The following is a 23498-nucleotide window of genomic DNA, read 5'->3' as shown; positions in this document are numbered from 1 at the left end:
GTTGGTGGTTACGCCACCAAGTGCGGCGGTCCTTCTTGGTTGCTCACACTGAGAAGAGCTCTATCACGTTGACACATTGGTCTTCATGCTGTTGTTCCCCGATGCTAGAGTAGCTCCAAACACATCACTAATCCAGACCCTGGTGAAGACAATACTAACTGATTCTAAAGTGGATTTCAGCTGTGTATGGTGAAAACACATTTTCCTCTCAGCAGTCAGTTTGTCAGTCAGGACAGCTTGAGTGATGGCTAATTTTCTGGACCTTGAACGTCTGGCCGCCTCAGTGTGAGCAACTTTGAGACGGACTGTGATTTTTATGAGAGTGATTTCACAGACACTGAGAAATTCCCATTTTCCGGAGAGTGCGAGCCCACTGTGGCGCTGTCATACCCGGGAAGTGATTGCGCTCTTCAGAAAAGTGTGGATTTCTCCTTCATCTGCAAAGTCGCTGCTCTTGTTACATGAATGCTGACCTTCCTAACAGATTTCTTTCTTTCTTTCTTCCTCCTTCCTCTGGGACCTTCTTCAATGTTTCCTCCCCTTTGACCTCCCACCTCTTCACCGCACACCTGCTCAGATGGTCTTCCCTAAGATCAATCATGGCTTTCTTTCTGCTGACCAGCAGCTTATAAAGCGGCGCCTCATTAAGGTAGTGGCTGTGAATTCTTTGCTAGTTTGCATGTCATTGACTTTCTCTTAAGGAAGGAAGATGTTTCATTCCAGTTTCATAACTGTTTTCTGAGAAGCGCATCTGGCAGTGCCACTGTTTTCTAGTCTGTGCCTCAAATCACAGTCTCACAGCTCCTTAGCTTGGTAGCTTTTAGAGCTGCACGTTTTTACATTTCCATCCTGAATTTCCTGAAGTGCCTGAGACGCTGGAACTTTCTCATGCTAATGGTCTGTGACCCGCAGGGCGATCAGGGTCAAGCTGGTCCACCGGGGCCTCCGGGCCCTCCAGGCCCTCCCGGTCCCCGGGGTCCCCCAGGGGACACAGGCAAAGACGGGCCACGCGGTGTCCAGGGTCTCCCGGTAAGCATTTTTGGATCCACGCCGCGCTACTTCTGCTCAGTGTTGCCCCATGATTGACAGCGTGAAGACTGAAGTGGTTTGCGTGCGCACACCTTTGACTGAAATATCACAGACTTTGACCGCTGACAAGCTTGATGATGTTTCGATTGATGCCAGAAGAAAAACAAATCCAATTTCTCATGAACTTGAGCTTGAAACCTTTCTTGGGAAAACCTTTGTTTAGTTGCTCACAGATCCTCAAGCCATCACTGTCATCAGTAATGACTGCATTGTATTCCTGTCATCGTGCTATGAATTTGTGTGTTTCAGGGTGATCCTGGACAGCCTGGAGAAAGTGGACCAATGGTGAGTCACAGAGTGGTTATTGCGTTATCTGAGCCTTTTAGCACCATAGCACCATAACATGGACTCATGCTGAACGTTTACTGACACCATCTGGAGCATATATATATATATATATATATATATATATATATTCCGCTGGAACCTGAAGACAGTGTTGCTAAATATGGTGCCTTTTCAAAGCCTCTTGGTGACTAGTGACAAGTCCAGCAAATTTTTTTGGTGATGGCTTCCGTGAAAAGCATGTGGCTTCTGCCATGAGCCCCAAATCACTCACAGGCGTCAGGCTCACTCACCGGAGTGTCATAGAACAGCCCCCTCTGCAGTCAGCAGCCAGCACTGCTCTACCTATAGGGTGCAAAGTCCTGATGCAAATGAGGTCATAAATATTGCGCCTTCTAACTACAGCCACTACATAGGAGTTGGCAACGCCACCTGGAGACACAATTCCTGGCCTGGATTAAGTATTCAGCCAGAGTGGCAGGCCTCAACAACATTGTGCCGAAGTTCAGTTGAAGTAACTGTGATGTTTCGATTTGACTTCCTGTATTGCCTGCTGACATAAGCTGAGTTCTGTCTTATGCAGCTCACGCAGCACAGTGACGTAATAGGTCGGGGCTGTTCTCTTGAGGACAGCATTGATTGGTGTTAAAGGTCTTACATGGAACATAAGCTGGAGTTACTGGCCTTGGCAAATTTGTTGGTATAATTAGTCAGAGTTATTAGGATTGGGTGGAGTTATTTGAAGCAATAACGTCATTGGGTGGAGTCACAGCAGTCACAAAACCCATGCGTCTGAGATCACGGAACTAATTACATAGAAATGAAGGACATATAAAGCAAGCGTAGACGTTTGGGAGTTACAACCCCGATTGACATATTAAGCTTAAATAATAGTCCACACATCAAGATTACCAACAAGTCAAAGTTCAAGGTTGTGACACAATCATTGAATGAGGTCATGAAGCTGCTAACAAATCCCTCAGTTCATGGTATTGTAGACCGGTCGGAAGTGAGATGTTGTGCTTTGAGTTTTGGATTGTGATTATGTAAAAATGGATCCGAGGGATCCAAAGAAGTGAAAGGCTTACAGTTGGAGAAGACTTGATTCTAATTACTTGTGTTCAGTATTCACCTTGTTGCACAGATTCCCTTCACAGCGTCGGAGGAAAATCCAAGCCATCTCTGTTAAACTGAATTTCATGAGTGTTCAGATCCACTGCCCTTCTGTGTCACATTGGGATAACAGGCCAATGGAAATATCCTGGAGTCATCGAGCAGTATCAGCTTTGCAGACGTTTGAGTTTCATTCTTCAACAATAGAATGAATCACAGAAATCTAAAATACGGACAATAAAATCAGTCCACTCCCCAACAGGAATTAGACAAATAGACTGATGGGCGGCCAGCTGAGAGAGTGATCTGCCGCTGAGCTTGAGGTCGTGCTGCGTTTGCTTCTCTTTAGCACAGTCAAGGAGCTGGTGCCCACTTGCTGCATGTTTTTGATGTCTGTGCTATTGTTCGAGAACAGATTCCAGAATTTTCCAGCAGCCTTCAGGCACATCTGGAGCTGGTTATAAGGATTAAGCTCTTGTGGAGAAGCTGGGGGGGAGTGATGAGGGGCAGGGGGGTGCAAGAAGAAGAAGAAAAGGGGAATATTTTCAGGACTGGATTCAGAACCATCAGTGCCATACTGCTCCTCTGGGGTAAATTAAGGGGTCTTCAACCCACTAAAGGTGGCCTGAAGCCGTGCACACAGTTTTCTTTGCTTCAGAGAGACAGAATGTGGAAACAAGCCCGTATTTTGTTTGTGGTGTTCCACTGTAACTGAAGAAACATCCTCCCTCCACAGTACGCTGCTCCTGATTTACAATCCATTCATGCCAATCTACCCACAATGCACCAGCACCTTTCACAGTTTGGGATCACAGAACATCTACTCTCCAGTGATATATTATCATTGAGCACTCCTTCAACGCGTAGGCTAGGAAGAGAACCGCAAAGACCAGCTCTCATCCTGCAGAGACATGAGTCCTGGTGAGAACTAGTGTAGAGAAGCCATGCGCGCTCTAGCTGATTCTGGGCAGTGCTCAGTGCCACTAAGTATTGGTTCTTAGTATTGGTCTTGGGAAGGCACTCAGTTGGACTTGAGCTTCACTCGGTTCCTTTTCAATCTCTCTAAAATATAGGGCGAAATGTTGTTTACACTGCACTGTAATACAATGTATCAGAAGAAATGTAGTTTAATGCAAAGAAATGTAGATCTAGTAAATGTTTAATGTAATGAGAATGTATTAGAGGGGTTTGAACTAAACATTCCGTATTCAATATCAAACACAGCTTGATTCATTACATTTAACTACACTGGTATTACTGTACATGCAGAGATAGCTGAATAATTATTTGAAGAAATTATTGGATTGGAGTCTGTTCGACGGTTTGGTGTTCCAACTCTCTGTACTGATTTAGGTTGGTTGAATACTGTGGTCAAACAAGTGACAGGATAAGCTTTGCTGCTTTTTCTGATAGACACTATAGCTTCATACTGTTGTTTTTAGCAGGCGTACTGAAATGTTCAAGTCTAGACTAAGCTTCTATTGGAACTGAGGATACTGTATATGTTAATGCAGCTGGCCGTGTTATATAACAAGGCTAATAACAATAAAATACAGGTTTATTTGTGCTTTAATTCGTCTTAAGCTTTATTGACAAGGAGATAATATTGCCTTTATTCCTTCTATTTTCTAGTTTTGGGTTGGAATAGATTAACGTTTACGGCTGTGTTATGAGTGCCTGCTTTTTTGCTATTTACTTAAGAGTGAGTGGTTTAAGTTTAAGTTCCATCATGAGGATGAGATTTAGTTACGCTTAGCCATGAACCTAATGCAGTGGCTAAATCAGAGTTACAGATAAAACTGAGTTCAACTCTGCAGCTTGTGGTAGTGAACCTACTGGTGGAGTGGGGTAAGCGAACTAAATGTAGCAAGATGCTCGGCAATGCGTTTTTTTGTTTTGTTTTCTTTGACCTCTGAATGCAGATTTGCGATTTCCTTTTTCAACTCAAGTAAAACAAGGCCGCAACGTTGCTGATTTATTTGTATTATTTCTTGGAGTGTGGAGCTCTCAAGTGCTCTCAGACGTAGTAATTAGTCACACAAAGAAAACCAACAAAGAGCAGCAGAGGAACGGTTTTGGCTTGCTGGAATAATTAATGTTCTTCATTGAGGTTTTTCTCCTAAGTGCTCTTGGAAATCACCATAGATGTGTGTGGCCTGCTTCTGCTAATGTGAGAACTTGTAGCTGCTGCTATTTTAACAGGCTCAGTTTGGTGACTGTGGAGATTAAGAATGGAAAGGTTCAAGAGCCGATTCTCCCTAAAACTCTCAAACTGTAAAACTAAAATGAAAGAAATATCTAGATGTGGGTTTCTGTTGATCTCCTGGAAACACTCATGTTTATCTACCTAACAGTTCAGAAGTTCAATAGGTCAATTATTGTTGCTCTGTTATCCACGTGAATCAGTAGCTTTTGATCATTTGTATGATATTATATATTTAGTTAAAATGCCATGTTATCATTTTGATGCTTTCATTATTTCATAATCATTCCACAGACTTTCCCTTACATTTAGTGCCTTTTATGAAACTGTTGTTGGTTTGTAAACCACAGTTGAGTGTGGTGAAAGAATGTTCACTTGACACTACATGAGATGTAACTCTTATCTCTTATTGTAGGGACCCGAGGGCCCGCCAGGGTTGAAGGTGAGAATCATGATTTAAGATCACTGTTGTGTCAGATAGTTTTTATAATAGTAGCAACATTTGCAATTAATACTATTACTACTATATAGTAGTCAACTAATTGTGCTGCTTCATACCACCCAACATATCCACTATTTTCTGACGTGAGATCCTTTCCTGTGTTCTGTAAATTTAAGGCATTGAATATGTGCGCATGAAGTTGAGAATATCGTGTTAGATGTCTTTCAACTGTGCTCATGACCCTCTGGAGGAGACCCCCGAGTGTCCCTGGGGCCCTTTTAAAAACCCCTCCTCCATGTTCTTATGTTCAGTTGGTTTTTGTTGTCTGAATTCCATTGATAATCAAAAGAAAATGAATAATGTTTTTAAAATAAACTGGGCTTGTCCAAGTGTTTCCGTAGAGAGCCGAGCGCACCGATAGAGACACTGATGCAGTAACCAGATGTGAGCAGCGTCTCGCCATCAGGTAGCTGCCAGTGTTTGTTCAGCGAAACCCAATCAGACGCTTCCTGTCTGCGCTGTCATCTGTCGGCAGGGCCTCCCGCTGCTGGAGGCGGGGTCAGAGATGACACGCCATCGTGTTAATGACTCCAGCACACTTTCCACTTTGGGGTTTTTTGGTAGATTTATCTCATATTAACCAGGAAATGGCTGCATCTCATCTTACATCGTTTCCCGAAGCAACGGTGTCACGCTGGCGTTGACTTTTTATCTCATCATCTTTTGCCCCCGGAGGAAGAAAGTCCATAAAGTATATGGCATTAGTGCTTCCCCTCCTGGTGCAGGAACCTTTGACCAGGACAGAGCAAATCCAAAATGGAATTATGAATCAGAATTTACCAAGTTCTGCGTGGGATGCCTCATTAGCACGTCTCATGTTGCACGCCACTGAATCCCGCCTCACTTCTGACACTTAAAAACACAGCAGCCTGGAAGAAGATGAATAATTACGTCTCTAAGTTATACTCAGAAATGTGTAACCCTGTTCCAAACCCCTCTTTTCTGCATGCACCATAAAATATTCATCCTGGTTGAGTCCATATCGTTTCAAGATCCGAATGTTGATGATTAATTCATTCATTCTTCCCGATTCTGCTCAAGTGAAATGATGACTCAGCGGAATATTGTTTGACAGGGTTCACTCGGGCCACCTGGCGTGGCAGGTGCCGACGGACTTAAGGTGAGTTTGACATAAAGGCGCCTGTCAAATGATGGTTTGTGATAAATGGTTGAAATTATACCACAGTTTGTTTCCATTTCCAAATAAGAGCCTCGATTAAAATCCTGCACAAGCCTCACTTTTGTCCGTAGATGTGTGCCTCCTTGTTGGGTTGGCTCTACCACGCTCAAAAATACATAGACTTGAGGATGATGGGCAACTGTCAGTTATCCACTGCTGTGTGAATATGGGTGTTTTCTGCTATGATTGGCTCGAAGCTAGTTCATCTGACAAAATGAAACCATTGGATTTAAATATTTACTGTGCCACTATTGCCACTGTTTGATTACCGTATGAAACACATTTTACATGAAAGCTTCTTTCAAACTGACTGGCCTGAACGTGTGAGATAAGTAGGTGTTAGAGCTGACTCCAAATGTCTCGACTCCCATCTGTGGATTTTTGAGTTCGCGTCTCACCAAATCACAACATTCGTCTGATGCCTGAGGACCTTCTGATGGTGGAGTTTTTCACCCGGAGCGTTGCTTTCAATCTGTCTGTCTCTGCCCATGACCAATGTTTTTAACCCAGCAAAAGCTGACCTCATGGCTCTCTTTTCAATCACTTAATATACACCTCAGGGCGGGGGTTTCTTCACAAAAGTAATGTCAATGCCATGGTAGTACTGCCTTCCGGCTGATATCCAAGTTTAGTGTGGGTGTACTTCCTAATTGTACAGTTAAATCCTCACACATTCTCAAAAGCTAGTATTGTCTATGTTTTGGTTGCCTGCTAAAATTGATTCTATAACGTTAAAGTGAAGTATTTATATTAATCTCGGGTTATTGTTGTCTCTCTGGAGGGGCATTTTTCGACCATTTATGCTCTACTATATGAAATCCTTATAAGCAAAACTTTGAAACGTTGTGTGCCATAGGGGGATTTGGGTATGCCTGGATTGGACGGCGTTCCAGGAGCAAAGGTTTGCGTAACTTGCGTTTTTAAATTCATGTCTACCACAAAATTTTTATAATTTTTTAAATATATATTTTTATTGACTTTTTCCATCATATGAGCTTTTTTTATTCTCCTGGTCATGATTTAATTTTCCTGAACATGTTTGTTTTTTTTAACCTAAAATTCTGCCCCTGATTTATTTCTGTGATTTCAACGTTCTTTTTGGTTGGTTATTATAATCCCTGTGTTGACAGCATGTATGAAGGTGGTGAATCCAGCCAGGGTCCGATAGCATCAGACCTGGTTTAATGCTCTGCTTTCTTTGCCAACAGGGTGAAATGGGAGAGCGAGGTGAAAAGGTAAAAGTGCTGATTCTGATCATCACTCATGATCATTTGCTTCAATCAGAGATCGGAGCTTGTGTGTGGCTTTTTGTCTCCTCTCAAGTTTCAGCTTTTTTTTTTGAGACTTGACCATCAGTGAGTCACTAGATGTTTCCTTTGCAAGGCATGCTGGGAGTGAGGGCGATGACTCGTTCCATCTAAACCTTGTGCAATTTTCTGATGCATTTCTTTAATCATCAGTTGGATTCTTCAGTCACCTAGCAACGGAGAATATAAATAGTTGCAGCGTCCACATTGTTTGACTTGTGACTGGTAGATAATAAAGAAATGTTGTTTGTCTTTAAAAAAAAATTATTATTCGTGTTTTGGTTTTTCTTTTTTCAAGGGTGACATGGGAGAAGACGGTGTGAAGGGAGAAATGGGCGAGAAGGTATGTAACCTCTGAACCTAACCATAGAAAACTTCCATAGACAGTGTTGGGAACGTTCATTTTCTACATCAATTAGTTCAATGTTCAGTTCACTAATTTTGCCATAGACTGCATTGTTCGTGGTTCATAATTGTTGATGGCTTATAGTTTGATCATTGTTCCAAAAATGAAATGGATACTTCTTTTTCTAATATGTTGCTGCTAGCTTTTATTTTTCAAAACTCACAATCCAAAGAAACACAGACAACAAATCAGTTAGGGAAGAGAGGTAGGACAGAGGTAGGAACCCGGCTGTGGCAGGAAATAAGGTAGAAAGTGCATATTTAAAGTGTGACTCATTGGTAGACGTATGTCTGACTCTGGTGCAGATGTTCTTTTTGAAAGCCGTCAGGATAAGTTTGCACAAAAATGTGAGATTATTCCTATACTTGTCATAGAACTTGTTCATATGATGAATCATCCTCGCGCCTGCTGTCGCCTCCAAGTTGCTTTTTCGTTTTGTTTTGTTTCGATGACACGTGAGGCGATGTGAAACTGTGAACGGCTTGTGTTGCGTTCGAGACGACCCCTGTGGCTGTGGGTGTTTCACCTGGAACACTGATGAAATCTGGCATCCAATTGGATGAAGTGACAGAGATAGAGCATCCCATTCACAGACACCAGAATGAACTTCATCGTTCATAGTTTGTTCAACAGGCAGTAAGAGCACGTTCAGTTCGAGTTTGCTCAAAATAAACGCCCTACGATGAGGTACAACACTGATGATGTTACACAAAACATGACAATGACTGTCCCAGCAGATGTGAGAACGGGTTGCTGGATTCATCACTGCAGTACATTCCAATTAGTTAAGTACATGCTGGTTGCAGCATTTGCAAAGACTAAAAAAATAAAAAAATAAACATTAAAAACTAGTAAGTTGCTTCTGTTTTCCAGGTGATGTTTTGTGTAGAACTGTTTCTTAACTTATTTCTAAACTTAACATCTGTGGTTGTTTCCACTCATTTAATGTAGTTTATTAAAGTCCAACTCTTAACTAGCAACCACTGAACAGGTTAGCAAAGTGACCAACCAGTTCTTGACAGAAAGAAAAACACTGTGCCAGAGTCTTTCTCTACCTTGATAAAGCAGATGATATTTTATTCTTCATCGCAGCCTAGTTTTGGTTGACTACAAAAAAAATAAAAAATGCCTTTTGGAAAAAAAAAGAATGTCCTTGAAATACTGTGGGTTTTATTCAAGCATTGTATTTTACTAGAAACACATCGTCCGGGTATAAAAAAAAAAGTAGCTGACGGGCGGCGAGGCGCGCTGGAAGCGTCTCTGCCAATTTATTGCTGCTCAACTGAGATAACTTCTCACTTTATGAGTTGTCTGGATTCAAAACGCCTGCTGCCAATAAAGACGTTCAAGAGAAACAGATGCGAGAGCTCATCTGTGGAGGTGAGCAAGGCTTTGATCCCGTCCACCTGCTGGGGATAGTTGCTGCTGAGGTCGAAAAGAGAAGTGAAATATCAGTCAGCTGTCAATCAAGACGTCAGGTGAAGAAGACGAAACTTCCAGGACGCATGCTGATGGATTTAGTACAAGAGTATGGTGAACACCCTGAGCAGCGATGGCTCTACTGGAAAATAGTTTTCTGTTTGATGTTGCTTATCCCCTGTTACACGAGAAGCACACCAGTCTCACGCTTACAGTGTCCACATGCTACTTGGGTATCATTCCTGGCAACTTGGCATCTCCGGTCTGCAGATTCTTTATTCCACTCTCAGACTTTGTTGTATTATTTGTCGCGCTAGTTGGGAGCATTACGGCTGGAATATCCAGGAGGCTAGATAGGGGGCTGCGAAATGTTATGAATGATTGACTGGTGATAGGTACATGTTTTTATCCAGTGAGGGTGAAGAGGAGACGAATGACGATGTCTATACAGGTTAGAAGTTGCTTTTTACATTTCCCCAACAAGCAGACATGCATATAAAAATAAGCCCAAAGTTATTAGCAACTTGACTCGTCAATGCTGGTTATGATACCAAAAATCGTATTCCAAAATGGAGGCAAGTTTTTCCCTGTTGGAATCCGTGTTAGAGAACTTTTACATGGTTGGATCTAGTGTTTCATTAATTTGAACAAATTAGTAAAACATGAGAGCTAAAGTAGAAAAAAAACATTTACTACTTTTTACAAGCTCTGGTCTGATCTCTCAGTAGACAACACCAAACATCGGCTCTTGTGGTTCATCCATTTATTTTACATCCACCATATGATTTCTTGAACTTTATGCCAGTGTGCCGAATAAACCCACAATTTTAACGTCTCCTGCAATGCCACAGGAAATAAAATGTTGCCAGTCAAACCCCTTTACATGGAGGTGCAGACACTTCCTATAATGTGACAGCACTTTTGCAAGCAAAAGACATCCGGTACATCTGGTACCAACAGAGAGAGAGAGAGTGCAAACTGCAGTCTTCCAAACTCCAACTGAACATCCTTGATTCTGACTTGGCATCATCTCTTTATATGGTTTACCTGTCAGGCAGGTCATATTCTCCCTGTATTTTGCCTTTAACAGCATCCCGCATGCGCCCCCTAATACAAACATACATTTCTGTTTTATTTCGCTTGCCACCGTGAAACTAGGTTTCTTGTTTAGCTTCTTCAGGCTACGCACTGCTCAGAATTGAGTCACTTGTCAATTGTCCTGAACTGAGAACAGTACTCGCTTGTCTCAAAGACAAGGTACTACCTACGTTGAAATTCTTGAAAATATAATCCTGGGTTTGGGTTTGAAAACACGGTTTTATGTTTAGAGAACAGTTATCATGGACGATATTTGCACTTGAGCTTATAAGATGAGAGTTTAGGTTTCAGAATGCCATGTTATTTCTATAATTGAAGTGAGTGAATGGAAAGGCTATTTAATAATTCTACTTTATACGTGCGGGAACAGACACATGCAATCCAGGCTTATTCCAAAGTTCTAAATTAATACACTGAACCACAACCGTCAGCTTTACTGCCTGCTGACGGAAAATGGTTGTGTTTTCATGTCATAAGGTAGAAATCAAAGCGGGTGTGCATTTTTCCACAAACTAAGTGTTGTGTTTTTAAAGTTGCTCATGAGTTTAATTAGCAAGATTACCATTTTAACAAGGTGAGAGCTTTTTGTAGTTTGTGTTTTATCCAAGGTTTAAGGATCAAGTGCAGATGTGGGTCATTCTTATGGATCTTTGCTGCCAAAAGTCTGCAGGTGTTCACAAAAGCGGATTCAATTAAGAGTCCGGAGAGTAAGCGCTGTGCTCCTTGTGTGTTTAACGCAAGATGTTTATTTTTTCCTCGTATAAAAACTGAACAATAACTGGGCATGTAAGAAGTCTGCAGCACGGCAGCTGTAAACAGTCACACACTTTATTGTCCGCAGTCAAACTTGTGTGCTGTGCATCGTAATGACTCCCATAAAAAGTGAGCGCGGCGAGCGCAGTGAAACCACAGCGCCGCAGCTTTTCCCACCGATCATTGTTTTTACGGAATGCTGCAGGATACGTGCAGAGTTTTGCAGGACTTCGCCCCAATAAACATGATTTAAAAGCTCCTAGTAGTTCAATATCCTTTCCAAAAAGGATTTAAATGATCTAGAAACCCGAATGTGATGCTGAGTAGCTTGTGGTCGAAAAGTTTTTTGTTTTTTTTTCTAAACACTGTCAACTGCTGTAACGACTTCTTGAGAGTGTCGTCATTGCGTCTTTACCTGAAGACGTGAGTCAGAGTTTGTGGGTTTCAAGCGCAAGTCTGCAGCTTGCTTTCCCATTAACATTCTTCTCTGTCTCTCATGTTTAGAGCTTAAGCTACTTGGCTTTATGATAGCAACCTCTGCATTATACGCCGGCCGGCAATACTGCGCCTCAGCACCACCTAAGCTTGTATTATAAATACTTCACTCTCAACATTGACTGCATCTGTACGGGAGTGGAGGGGTTTGATGGTTGCCGCAAGTAAAATATAACAGAAATAACTAATCTGAACTTTTACGGTTCAATTATCGTAATTTTATGTCAGCAACTTTGCCTGTTGCAATGTCACCATGTCCGTGCTGCAACTGTGTCTTTCTGCATCCAAGTTATACGTTTATTTGGCTAGATTCTCTGTAGAGTTAAAGGGGCCCTATGATGCTTCCCCACGTTTTCAGAGCTAGCTACATTGTGAAGAACGACTGTCATTTCAGAGTAATTACGTTTTGAAGATAAGCCTACACGATACGTTACTTTCTTCGCGGTCTGTTCGCTTTGTGGCGTCAGTCGGTATAACATCCAGGAAGGTTTGTTCTTGTGACCCGCAAAGGATCATGGGATTGATGACAGGCTGCACTATTAACATGTAAACATGTCTTTAGCTGTGAGTTTCGTTTTAGGTGCTTTAAGTTCTTGCCTTATTTGTATATGACATTTGATCACTGAAGAAAGACAAATGCACAATGGGGCTCCTAAAACAGTAACAATTGAGCGTCTACACACACACACAAACACACACACACTGGCTTGTATTACTACCTTGGTGAGGATAATGCTGCTAGTTACGATTATGCTTTCCCTAGCATCTTATCCTTAACATCCAAAACACATGGCTAACCTTAACCAGGATGTTGACCCAAACTTGACCCAGTTATCTTGATGTCTTCATCCTCAAATTGAGGCTTAACCTTATGTGGACAGGGATACAAGGATAGTATTTTGTCAAGATCAACCAGACGTACTCAGAAAAACTTGCTGTTTTGCTAACTACTATCAGATTTCGTGTGCTTGAGTCAAGTTTCCACCAACATGTGTAGCAAAGTGAACTTGTGCTGCATCTGCAGCCAGCAACCACACATCAACCTAAGACAAAGTTACCCAAAAATGTTGCAAAAAGTCATGTCCAACTTTCTCGGCCAAAGAACTGAAGACCTGCTGTGTGAATCCTAGCTACATCTATCTTTTCAACAGTAAACCTGTGAAAAAGTAGTTGTCAAAGCTTCATTTGTGTCCAGCTAAGGTTTTGGTGCTGACTTAGTTTAGCTTCATATTGTGTTCTCGTCGACACTTCTTTACTTGCTCACTAACTATGTCTTTGTTTACACTTGGCATCCACATTTCTACCGTGTTTCTACAGTGTCAGCAATGGAATGTGTCACCTTCAGTACATTCTTTAATAACCTGCACTTTTTCTCTCTCAGGGCGACGCTGGTTCTTCTGCAGCAGGAATCAAGGTCAGGACTTTTCAATAATGTAACCAGTTACAGGAAACAAAACCCGCTGAAAAACAGAATTAAATATGACGAGTATGCTTCTGCTTTCAGGGGGAACCTGGTGAACCTGGACGCAGTGGACACAAGGTATCACTGCTCCTCACTAATATCAACTAATCTAGGTTGCGCCACATCGTGCGACAACAAAACCTTTGTTGCAACCGCACCAGCAAGTTCTGGATGGAATCTGTTCTAAAGTAGCCCAACAATTCAAGAGTGCAGTGCTGGAAAACTTCACCAGCAAACCTGATGGAGACAGATGTCTGTCATGAATACAAATATCAGCGTTGTTGTTGGAGACCCTCCAACATGTGTTGTAGATGTAGTAGTTCACCAAAAAGACTTTTGCTTGTTAGTTTTACGGTGCATTCACCAGCCACAGCTGAAATTTATAGCCTCTCTCTGATCCCGCGTCAGTCTGCTGTAGCCGTACAATGCTAGTCATTTCTTTTCATGTTGTGCAGATAGAATGGTCCTAATGGACTGTTTCATTATCTGCAGTCAGAAGTTTTGTTTTGGAAGCCTTTCAGAAGCCTCATGAGGGACCCGAGCGTAGACTTGCATGTAACAATTGTCTGGAGCTGGAATGTTCCAACTCTCCCTGCCAAAGCTTTTTAAATCACTGTAGCTTTTGCAAATTTCAACCAAAGAATCTCACAGTTTGGCTTCCAGATTTGGAAACCTCTCACACTTGCCTCAGCCAGTCATATCAAATGAAGCCGAGCCCAAGCCAAAATGATCTCTTAAGTCGAATTTGATTCACGATTCGCAAACACAATCTGCCTTCTTGGGTTTTCATGCGATTAAATGCTCCGATAACGCCTCTTTATGAAAGTGTTATTTCAGTAATTGCTGGTTAATGACTTCTGGATGATGGAATTTTTAATGGACTTTCAGCTGGAGGGGGCTGATTTCGGTGAACTTTATAAGGCAGACAGCTGTGGAGCTTTATGTGTTTTATCTTTAGCGATCCACCATCAATGAGTCTTTTTAACTGTGGTACTCTTCTGTCCCTTCTGTCGAAATGTTCAAAACTGTTCCCTGTGAGTGTCATGATGTTGGCCCATTGAAATGACAAGCATCGAGCTGTGAAGGTTGAAGAGTTCTAACAAGCACTAATCCACGCTGCCGAGCTGCAGCTGCATGCCGCTGGGAATGTGCATGCGCAGTACCTCTTGCGAGCCCGTAGGAGGAGCGCCCGAGATACAGGAATATACCGAAGAGAAGCACAAGGAGCCACGGAGCAAGGTCTGACCCCGCTAGGCTGTAACATGTCGCACTCTTCTTGTGTAGGGAGAGCCAGGACTTCCAGGGCTGCCTGGACTTCCAGGGATAAAGGTAATCACTTCCCTGTTTCTACGTCATCATTCCCCCGGAACTGTCCATCCAAGTTGAGAAGTTCTCTGCAGATCATCAGCTTTGAGCTCACGACTCCTCTGCTTCTGGAATGAGCTTTGCTAGTGCTTCAGATTGACAGACTGTTCATGTATGTGCACACCTTGTATATCCCTGTATATACTAGTGTGTAACAATACATTTTGTGTACATACAGTTACGGCATAGTTGGAGTATTCTAGTCATGTCAATAAGAATGTATGTCCTGTGTATTCTTATATGTTTATATGGAGTGCATCGATGTATCAAAATTGCCTCCATTTGTTGATACCGTTTTGAAATTACACATGTTGGACTATACAACTCCTAATTGTGCTCAAAAAGTTAAAGCAAGATCGGAAATTCAGGGGCGTATGCCGGTTTCAGAGTGGCATGTGCCGCGACCGAGACAAAGACTGTTTTCAAGATGGCAATCCATTTTCCTGTCAATGTCACATCGTGACACATTTCAGTTGAGGTCTGTCGGAAATTAAACATAGAACAAATCGACTCTTTCAAGGCATCAAATAGCTACTGCAAGTAGACACATCTCCCAGAGTGATGCAGAATGCAACCTTCCCGTAGCATGTTGATGCATTAGGCTTTTCAGTGAGGTATGGTATTCCCTTGTTTATGGCTGGGGTGACGTTCAAGGACCACCCCGTGATTGAAATCTGCGAAGTTGCAGCATCATAATCTAATCCTGGATTTCCACATGAGAGGATTGAGGAGTGGAGGCCGAGTAACACAGTGTTTTAACTCTCTTAGCTCTTTAACTACGTCCTCCACACTTGTACAGTGCAGAGATGCAGTCCTTCTCATAATGTTCCTGTTGCTCTTTCACAGTAAAATGCCAAAGCATTCTACAACTGGATGCGGTGCTGTTTGGAACTCTGTAAAAAAACAATGTGGAGGTCCGCCACCACGCCCCGCACCAGTAGTATATTTATCACATGAGAAAGAGGAAGTGTTAGAACCTGCAACAAGCCTCATTTGTGTGTTGGCAGCCCTGTGATAAACCCACGGTGTTGGGCTGTGTGTTCCATAAAAGAAAAACACAGCTGGGGTAATGGTTCCACATCTTCTACACTGTATAATGTTTGTGTCACACAACAAGTGAGTGCAAAAGTGAACTTGCTAATAGTCACTGTTTGATGCCTTGGGAGTGAGGATTTGTTAAATAAATTGTACAGAGTTTGAGACATTGAGATATTTCACTACTTTTCACATTGCAAAATGACCAATCATTCATAATATTCATTCGTATTCAACAGCATTCACCTTTAATTTATACTTACATAATCACGGAATAAATGACAAGAAGACATCAGTCTCATCAAAATATCATACATAAAATGTGTACAGTATATTTAAAAATATACTCCATATATTTTTGTATATAGTGGAACCGTACGTTTCACTGTCATTTGCAATGTGTGTACCTCTGTCTTGAGTACAACAACTACAGTTTATATGCAGAACAAATGACTTTCATATTCACTTTCATAATCACGGAGGTTTACTCATGGATTTGTGTCTGAACTCATTGTTTGCATAAACAGGCAAAAACTCATAAACATGCATTACCGCATAACATAGATATTTGAGGAAATACAAGCATTTATTATTAAATGTGAGGGTTTTAAGGATGTAAATGTGCGGTCTGCTGCTGGAACTTGCATCAAGGTCAAAGTTGAGCGCTTGAATACGGCGATCTTTGTCACCCAGCTTTCATTTTTTAAACATCCCGAGCTGCCACCGGCGCACAGTGATGCATGAATAGCTACCAGCTGGGAATGTAACATGTGAATGAAGCTGCTTTGTAGAGGACATTCACTTCCTTCTTGACTGGAGGCCTGAATGCTTGATGGATTCTAACATTGTCCCGCTAACGCAGCACTCCAGGCTCGTGTGCTCGGCTCCCGTCTCCCTCCGCTCCTCGTACTCAAGTGTTCACTTCCACTGAGTCCTGCATGTAGCAAGACGCAGCTGCTTCATTTGTTACGCAGAAATATGAAATTACACCATCCCAAGCCTGTTTTTACACCCCCGTCGTCTAAGCATGGTGGTTGGCAACTGCTCTTAGCTCTCTGGGACATTGTGGAGCATTTGAAGGCGTGTATAAGCCCAGGGATTCAAAGGTGGTCGGCTCTGACACAAGTAAATGCACAGGAATTATAGGTCATCAGCGCAGGAGGAAATGGACCCTACCAGTGGATCAGTCATGTTATACCAAAACAGCTGATAGAGGAAACCTATACTCGGAGAGAGTTGGGCTGCATTAAGTACATTAAAGTCTGTGAAGCTCTTTAGAAGTAAAGAGCTGTTTACAAACAAAAGTGATTGTTATGGTATCGTAATTATTTTCAGAGTCTTGGACGGAAGCATAGTGGAAAACTGAAACGGCGAAGACAGGACATCCATAAACCACTTTGGTTCCCATGTTTACAGTTTGGACACTGCTCCCACTCAGCTCTTCGACATCTTGGCGCATGAATCTTGCATTCATGCTTTTATTGTTTCACATTATTCATCGATAACCTTAGCATAAAAAGATATTTTAATCAAAGACACATTATTTCGTGTTATTTACATCTTAGTTTAACAACGTTCTGTCAGGATTGGCAGTTGGAAATCCGGTTTAAGTGCTTTTGTTGCTTCAAATTGACCTTGCTGTCAGACGCGGACACGCCAACGCTGCAGTGGTCTTTGCAATTGTGATCTGTAGCCGCTGTGGAGTCTTGTCCAACGGGTGGAGCTGCTTGTGTGTCAGTCGTCATCCAGACATGAGAATAATCTATATTAGATGAGTTTGGGTTACACTTGCCCTCACTCCTATACGGGAATATACTTGCTTGGACCATGATTTCACTACTATACAGTATGGAGATTATTTGCGTACCTGGCGCTTATTGTTTCTCAATAAGGCAACCACAGCAGCAAAATGTGCCTTTGGTTAAGACTTGACCTGGCCTAGACTGGCCAATGTGGGCTGGCGGTCCAAACATGTACCTTTGAAAGCTTTAAATGTGGAAACATTTATATGCACCTGTCTCTTGCAGTATGTCTATTTCCTGGTAATATTTCAAAAGTTTCTCATCCTCTTTTTCTTGTGATGTTATTTTTTCCTTAGCATCTGAAGTAGATACAGTGTCTTCCTGTAAAAGAAACCATTCATGTTGTTTTGTTTAACAACATCTTAGTCATCTCTGTTATTAAAGTGCCTTCTTTCCATATGACATTTTAATTCTATATTGCTACAATAGTATTGTGTGTTTTTTCCCTGTACTATACGGTTCTATATTTTAAATCTATATTTGTATGCCCTTCTGCAAGAGTTCCAGCTTCCTAGGGACAGTATTGTCCTTGATGTGGATCATATAAATTATCTTCAATCACTTTCATTCCAACATTAGGGTGACGTTCATATTTTGCATCTGAGCGATTGTTTGTTCTGTGATCAAGTTGTAGAAAGGCTGGTGTCTCCAGACTTGAGAGTTGTACTTATAATAATGTAAATGAAGTGTTGGAAATAGCTGCACCTCTTCACTGAAAAAGTCTTGTCCTTTTATTCAAAGTGTTCCGCAACGTGATCATCAACGATCATAACCCAGTCAAGACGTTGTGTGCAGCCAGCTGTGACTTCATATCGAGAGCTATTTGAATCAGTATTATGAGGTCATAAAGAGAAGACAGCATCGCTTTGGTTGTGTCCACCTTACGTCTGCACTCTTGGTGTAATCTCTTCAGTGCAGAAGGACAGGCGCTAGATTTATCCACCACAGCAGCTGATGGAGCTCCCGCAGTTGCTCCTAAGGCCAGTTGTTGTCACACTAGTATTCACTTTTAAATAAACTTGAACATCTCCAATAAGCAAATGTCTCATCAGAGCTGACTCAGAATGCTGTGCCATGAAGGTCTGATGCTCATTTTAGTGTCTACACACAGCAGGTACAGGTTCCCACTCAGGAGGCTATTTTCTAAACATGTCAGAAACTTAACAGTGGCGAGTTCTGTCTACTTTCGTCTCCATGTATACAGGGCCAAACTGGCATTTCAGTTTGACAGATGTACTGTAGCACCTGTCAATCGTTTTGAACGGACCAGTTAAAATGGTGGAATGGCGTTTTTGCAGTGTTAACGGTGCCAATTTTATTTTTTTGTTACAAAAATATTAAAATATAGGATTCATTCCTATATTAAACGATGGGAAAAAATGCGTCATCTCCTCCTCCATGTCTTCAAGCCCAAGTTGAAGCCATCCTGATTGATTTGTGTCACTATTGTCAGCAATCAAAATCCTTGTGTTCCGAACTGAACGAGCAAGTATATTCCCTGACACCTCTCATTAACACTCCAATGTGTGTCAGCAGTGTTGCATGTGTGTGTTTGCCTGCTGGTTTGAAAACGTTTGGGGCTCCATGTGTCGTCAGCAAATCTAACTATGCGGAGCAACGCTCTCATTTTTCCTTTCATGTCTTATTCAGGGGGAGCCTGGTTTCCTGGGTCCTCAGGGAGAACCAGGACTCCCAGGACTACCAGGAACCAAGGTGAGGTCAGGCTTGTCTCTGGTGCTGTCCCACCACTCCAGGCATCATTAGTGTCTCCGAGTTGATGGTCTCATCCCACAGTGTTGTGACATTATCACGCAGTGAACCCCGCTGTGATAATGACTCTCACTCACCTCTACTGCAGTTGCGATGTTCCATGTTTGTTTTCGCCTCAGTGGCGCAATACACCCCTCACATTAGCAGGTCACGGTCGTCATCCTAAACGAAATGCTCTTTCGATGGGTCTGGTCAGCGCGCTAAGTTGGACAACATTGCCCTCTAGAGGGCATCAGCTCTTGTGCTTATATATATATATATATATATATATATATATATATATATATATATATATATATATATATATATATATATATATATATATATATATATATATATATATATATATATATAACCAAGACACACATATATATATGTGTGTCTTGGTGATTGTGTGAGGAAAAGCCATCACACAGGCTGCATCTGTAACACTTGTGTTGGCATGTGCAGGGAGAAAAAGGCGACCATGGGCCACAAGGAAAAGGTGAACGAGGAGACGTTGGTGCTCCTGGACCCAAGGTTGGTGATTTTGGACTTTCGGTGTTTCAAATATTCAACAGAAGGGGGTAGGTTTTGTTCGAGGCTGGATGGTTGGGATCTGCTTCCATCTACAGTCCACTGCATGTAGGTGCACTTACCTGACGCTTGCTTGGGGAAAATGGCAGTGTGAAGAGTTAGACATTTTGGACTAGTCCTCTCCTTATATCTGAACGTATGATAATGAAGAAGATTGTAGAAATACTGACTGCGTGTGGAGCATTGTTTCTGGTGCTCTGTGTAGTCACTGGTGATACCGCATCTTTACAGACAACCTTTTGTCATTCAGCGTTGACCAAATACCAACAAGTAGAAGAATAAGTCGATCCACAAGTAAATAATCCTAGTGGATTATCATTATTAATAATAAGTACTTCAATTTCACTTTCCATTGATAAAGTCATCTTTGTGTGAACGAGGACCACCAAACTAGCCATACCGCCACATGTACCTTTTCAAAATATGGCTTTTCACCATTGGTCTGCTAGAGTCCGAAGTGCAAGGATTTGACCATGCTGAGCCAGGATTGTGAAAGCGCCTCAACAGACAGCAGCTCATGGGGTTTCTCATTCGCCCTTTCTCAAGCGACTTTGGCGAAGAGCAACAACCTTGTGATCTGTCAGTGGTCATACGATTAGAGCTTAAGCTTACAGCGCAATGAACAGGTACAACGATTGTGGACATAAACCCGATATTTCTTTGATCCAAGAAGTGATTCACAAAAAACAATCTTCTAAAAAGACAATTTCTCCTCTGGTCTATTCAAAAGTAATACAGAGCCCAAGGAAACTTGTCCTCTGGTCTATTCAAAAGTAATACAGAGCCCAAGGAAACTTGTCCTCTGGTCTATTCAAAAGTAATACAGAGCCCAAGGAAACTTGTCCTTGAAACTGTTTTTTGGGGAATTACAGATCGCCACGATTTCCATTTACTTGTTCAAGCTTTTACAAAATATCATCATTGAAGAATGTGTGCTTTTAAAGATGAGAATTAAAGGTTATACTCTAAATTGGGAAACATACTGTACATTACCATAAAGAAACCACTTATCCATGTGTGTATTAGCAGCCTACTGGCCTGTTGGTAAGCCTGACTATATTCTATCCTGGAATGGTCGACCAAAAAGTTCACTTGTAACAGCACCATCATGACTGATTTTTAACAGTTAATAGGAAAATTATTAGCATATTCATTGTTAATGTGTTCCCCATTCGCAATTGTTGTTTAATTTAAATACATTGTTGGAACAATGGTGTGTGGCTGAAAAAGATGTCGTCTTTAGTATGTAGCGTACCTCCTGAGCGGATCAACAATATACTGACCAAATTCTCTTCTCAGGGATCCCAGGGCGAAAGCGGTGCACCTGGCTTTAAAGGTTCAAAGGTATTTTAAGTTAGAAAAAATGGTAAATCTAAAACACAATGTATCTTAAATGTATTTCCTGAACTACAGGGGGAGACAGGTGATAAAGGAGACCTTGGACCTGCTGGCCCTCGGGTGAGAACCAAACTCTTAATATTCTTCTTGGCTTTTATCGTCAATGACAGATCATTATTCAGCACCACTGACTCAGAATGAATATTTGGTATTGAGAGGATCGCATGCATTGAATATGGATTCTCTGAATGTTATACTTAATCTGTTTCAGCCTAGTTTAGCAAACTACCTACCTCTCCACAACTCTAATGCCTTTCACTCGAAACAACAACCCTGTGACAACACACGGCCCTTGAAACATCCAACCCTCATTTCCCTCCACCTACTGAGAACCTGAACACAACTTTGATTCCAAACTGCGAGCACCTTGTGGCATGATGAAGTTCTTGACCCCTGACAAACACAGCTCCAGTTTAGATTGATTCATCATAGAAGTGTTCAAAAGGTGAGATTCACACAGATGATATGCACCTTATGTTTTGAACAGGGTCCCCCAGGGCTCAAAGGGGATCAAGGAGCCACTGAGATCATCGACTACAATGGAAACATTCAGGAAGCTCTTCAGGTAAGACTTGTTTCCAGCCACGAGCTACCCATGCAAAGAAAGGAGCAATATGCATTTTGTTCGTCAGTTATTCCAAACTTCTTGGGCTTTATCTCTGGAGCTTTATTTGTTGATGTATTTATTTTGTTATTCTTCCTTCTTCTCATTGTTGCTGCCGCAGAGGATAACAACTGTTACAGTGACGGTAATTGTCCCTGTGTGCCGTGTTGTCGTTCTTGCATGGCCCCACCCTTGACCTTCCATGTAAATCTGCTGCTGCATGTTTCTGAAACTGCCTTGATGCTCCAGAGTGTCAAAGTTATTCAACCAACTCTTAGAACAGGGGAGTGGCAGTTAGTCAGTGCAAGCAAAACCCAGGATGAGATCACCTTGTTTTCCTCCAGTAGGGAGTGCAGTTAGCACTGTTTGTGAATAAACATTCATGAGTTTGTTACAGAACAATTTACTGACAACATTACGACTCTTCTTATTGACGGCGCGTTGATGGCTACAGTGACATCTGAGCACGCCGGCCAACATGGCTGCAGTATTGTGTCGAAGATTATGCATTTGAACATTTGTCTTTTGTGTTAACTGAAATCATGGACATTTGCTGGATAAAGCCGGTTTGTCTGAGTGGCGCGAGATGTCCCTGATTTGTGTTGTCCTGTTGAATTTAGACTAAAAATCTAACCAATCTAGCTCTTAATTGACTATTGTTAACTGTTTTATTGCTGAACTTCCATGTGAGTATAATCAAAAGTCTTGTTTTATAGGGCCCCCCTGGTCCTCCAGGTCCTGCTGGTGCTCAGGGTATTAAGGTAACTATCAAGGCCCATCCTTCTTTAAGTTGTCTTTCGTCTATGTTTCACACTTGATATCAACCCATCACAGGGTGATCGTGGACTTCCTGGCCTTCCGGGGCTCGATGGAGAAAGAGTGAGCCAGTCTCGCCACATCTTTCCCCTTACTTGGCATTTTGTCCTAGTTACAGAGCAACGTTTCCTTGTTTCAGGGATATAAAGGCTCAAAAGGGGACATGGGGATGCCGGGAGCCTCTGGGGATAAAGGAACAACTGGTTTACCTGGTCTACCTGTGAGCATGTCTTTCATGATCCTAAGCACCATTGTGAATATACATGCCTCATGCATGTTTATACTCAGGGTGTCAATGGTGCCAAGGGGGACAAGGGCGACCCAGGCCTACCTGGCCCTCAGGGACCTTCAGTAAGTCGAAAACATAAAGAGAGTGCAGTTCCAGGTTTAACTCACTATTTTGCACGTGCAGATTGTTGGACAACCAGGAGCACCAGGCCCTCATGGGCCTCCAGGTCCCATGGTGAGTTTTTTTTCTCTCCCGCAAGTTAAAACAGTGAGAGGTATCTTTGCCTCATATTGTACTGGATATTTGCACCAAACTGACAGATGTTTTTGCTCTCAGGGCCCCCATGGTTTTCCTGGACCAAAGGTAAGCGTGTAGTGTTGCTCCCTTCAGGATCGTTCGATGTTGACCAGGAGAGTTTTCTGTGTTTTTTACCCATTTTGTAGGGGGAAGCTGGTTTGAATGGCGTGAAAGGGGCACGTGGAGAGCCAGGTCACAAAGGTGACAGAGGGCCATTAGGTCTTCCTGTAAGTACCACGACGCATCATTGCCTCATTTCTACACTGGTTTCTCTGACTGCCTCACGACGGGTCC

General features: G+C 42.2%; 1 protein-coding gene across 1 annotated transcript in view; it reads left to right on the top strand.

The window, feature by feature from the left end:
- The window catches only part of LOC128755587 (collagen alpha-1(XXV) chain), a 38120-nt gene that overhangs the window by 6657 nt on the left and 7965 nt on the right, over positions 1–23498 (top strand). The window contains exons 3-26 of the mRNA XM_053859325.1: positions 578–649; positions 913–1029; positions 1339–1374; positions 5106–5132; positions 6268–6312; positions 7229–7273; positions 7581–7607; positions 7978–8022; positions 13232–13264; positions 13355–13390; positions 14597–14641; positions 19165–19227; positions 19735–19803; positions 21160–21204; positions 21274–21318; positions 21746–21823; positions 21984–22007; positions 22579–22623; positions 22697–22741; positions 22818–22898; positions 22967–23029; positions 23091–23141; positions 23244–23270; positions 23351–23431. Of these exons, the coding sequence (XP_053715300.1) occupies positions 578–649; positions 913–1029; positions 1339–1374; positions 5106–5132; positions 6268–6312; positions 7229–7273; positions 7581–7607; positions 7978–8022; positions 13232–13264; positions 13355–13390; positions 14597–14641; positions 19165–19227; positions 19735–19803; positions 21160–21204; positions 21274–21318; positions 21746–21823; positions 21984–22007; positions 22579–22623; positions 22697–22741; positions 22818–22898; positions 22967–23029; positions 23091–23141; positions 23244–23270; positions 23351–23431 (1245 nt within the window). The remainder of the gene's footprint in view (positions 1–577; positions 650–912; positions 1030–1338; positions 1375–5105; positions 5133–6267; positions 6313–7228; positions 7274–7580; positions 7608–7977; positions 8023–13231; positions 13265–13354; positions 13391–14596; positions 14642–19164; positions 19228–19734; positions 19804–21159; positions 21205–21273; positions 21319–21745; positions 21824–21983; positions 22008–22578; positions 22624–22696; positions 22742–22817; positions 22899–22966; positions 23030–23090; positions 23142–23243; positions 23271–23350; positions 23432–23498) is intronic.

The sequence above is a fragment of the Synchiropus splendidus genome, chromosome 3 (genome assembly GCF_027744825.2).
Source record: "Synchiropus splendidus isolate RoL2022-P1 chromosome 3, RoL_Sspl_1.0, whole genome shotgun sequence".
In the NCBI taxonomy this organism is placed as follows: Eukaryota; Metazoa; Chordata; class Actinopteri; order Syngnathiformes; family Callionymidae; genus Synchiropus; species Synchiropus splendidus.
Note: the sequence above shows the minus strand (reverse complement) of the source record. Positions and strands in the feature narration are given on the sequence as shown.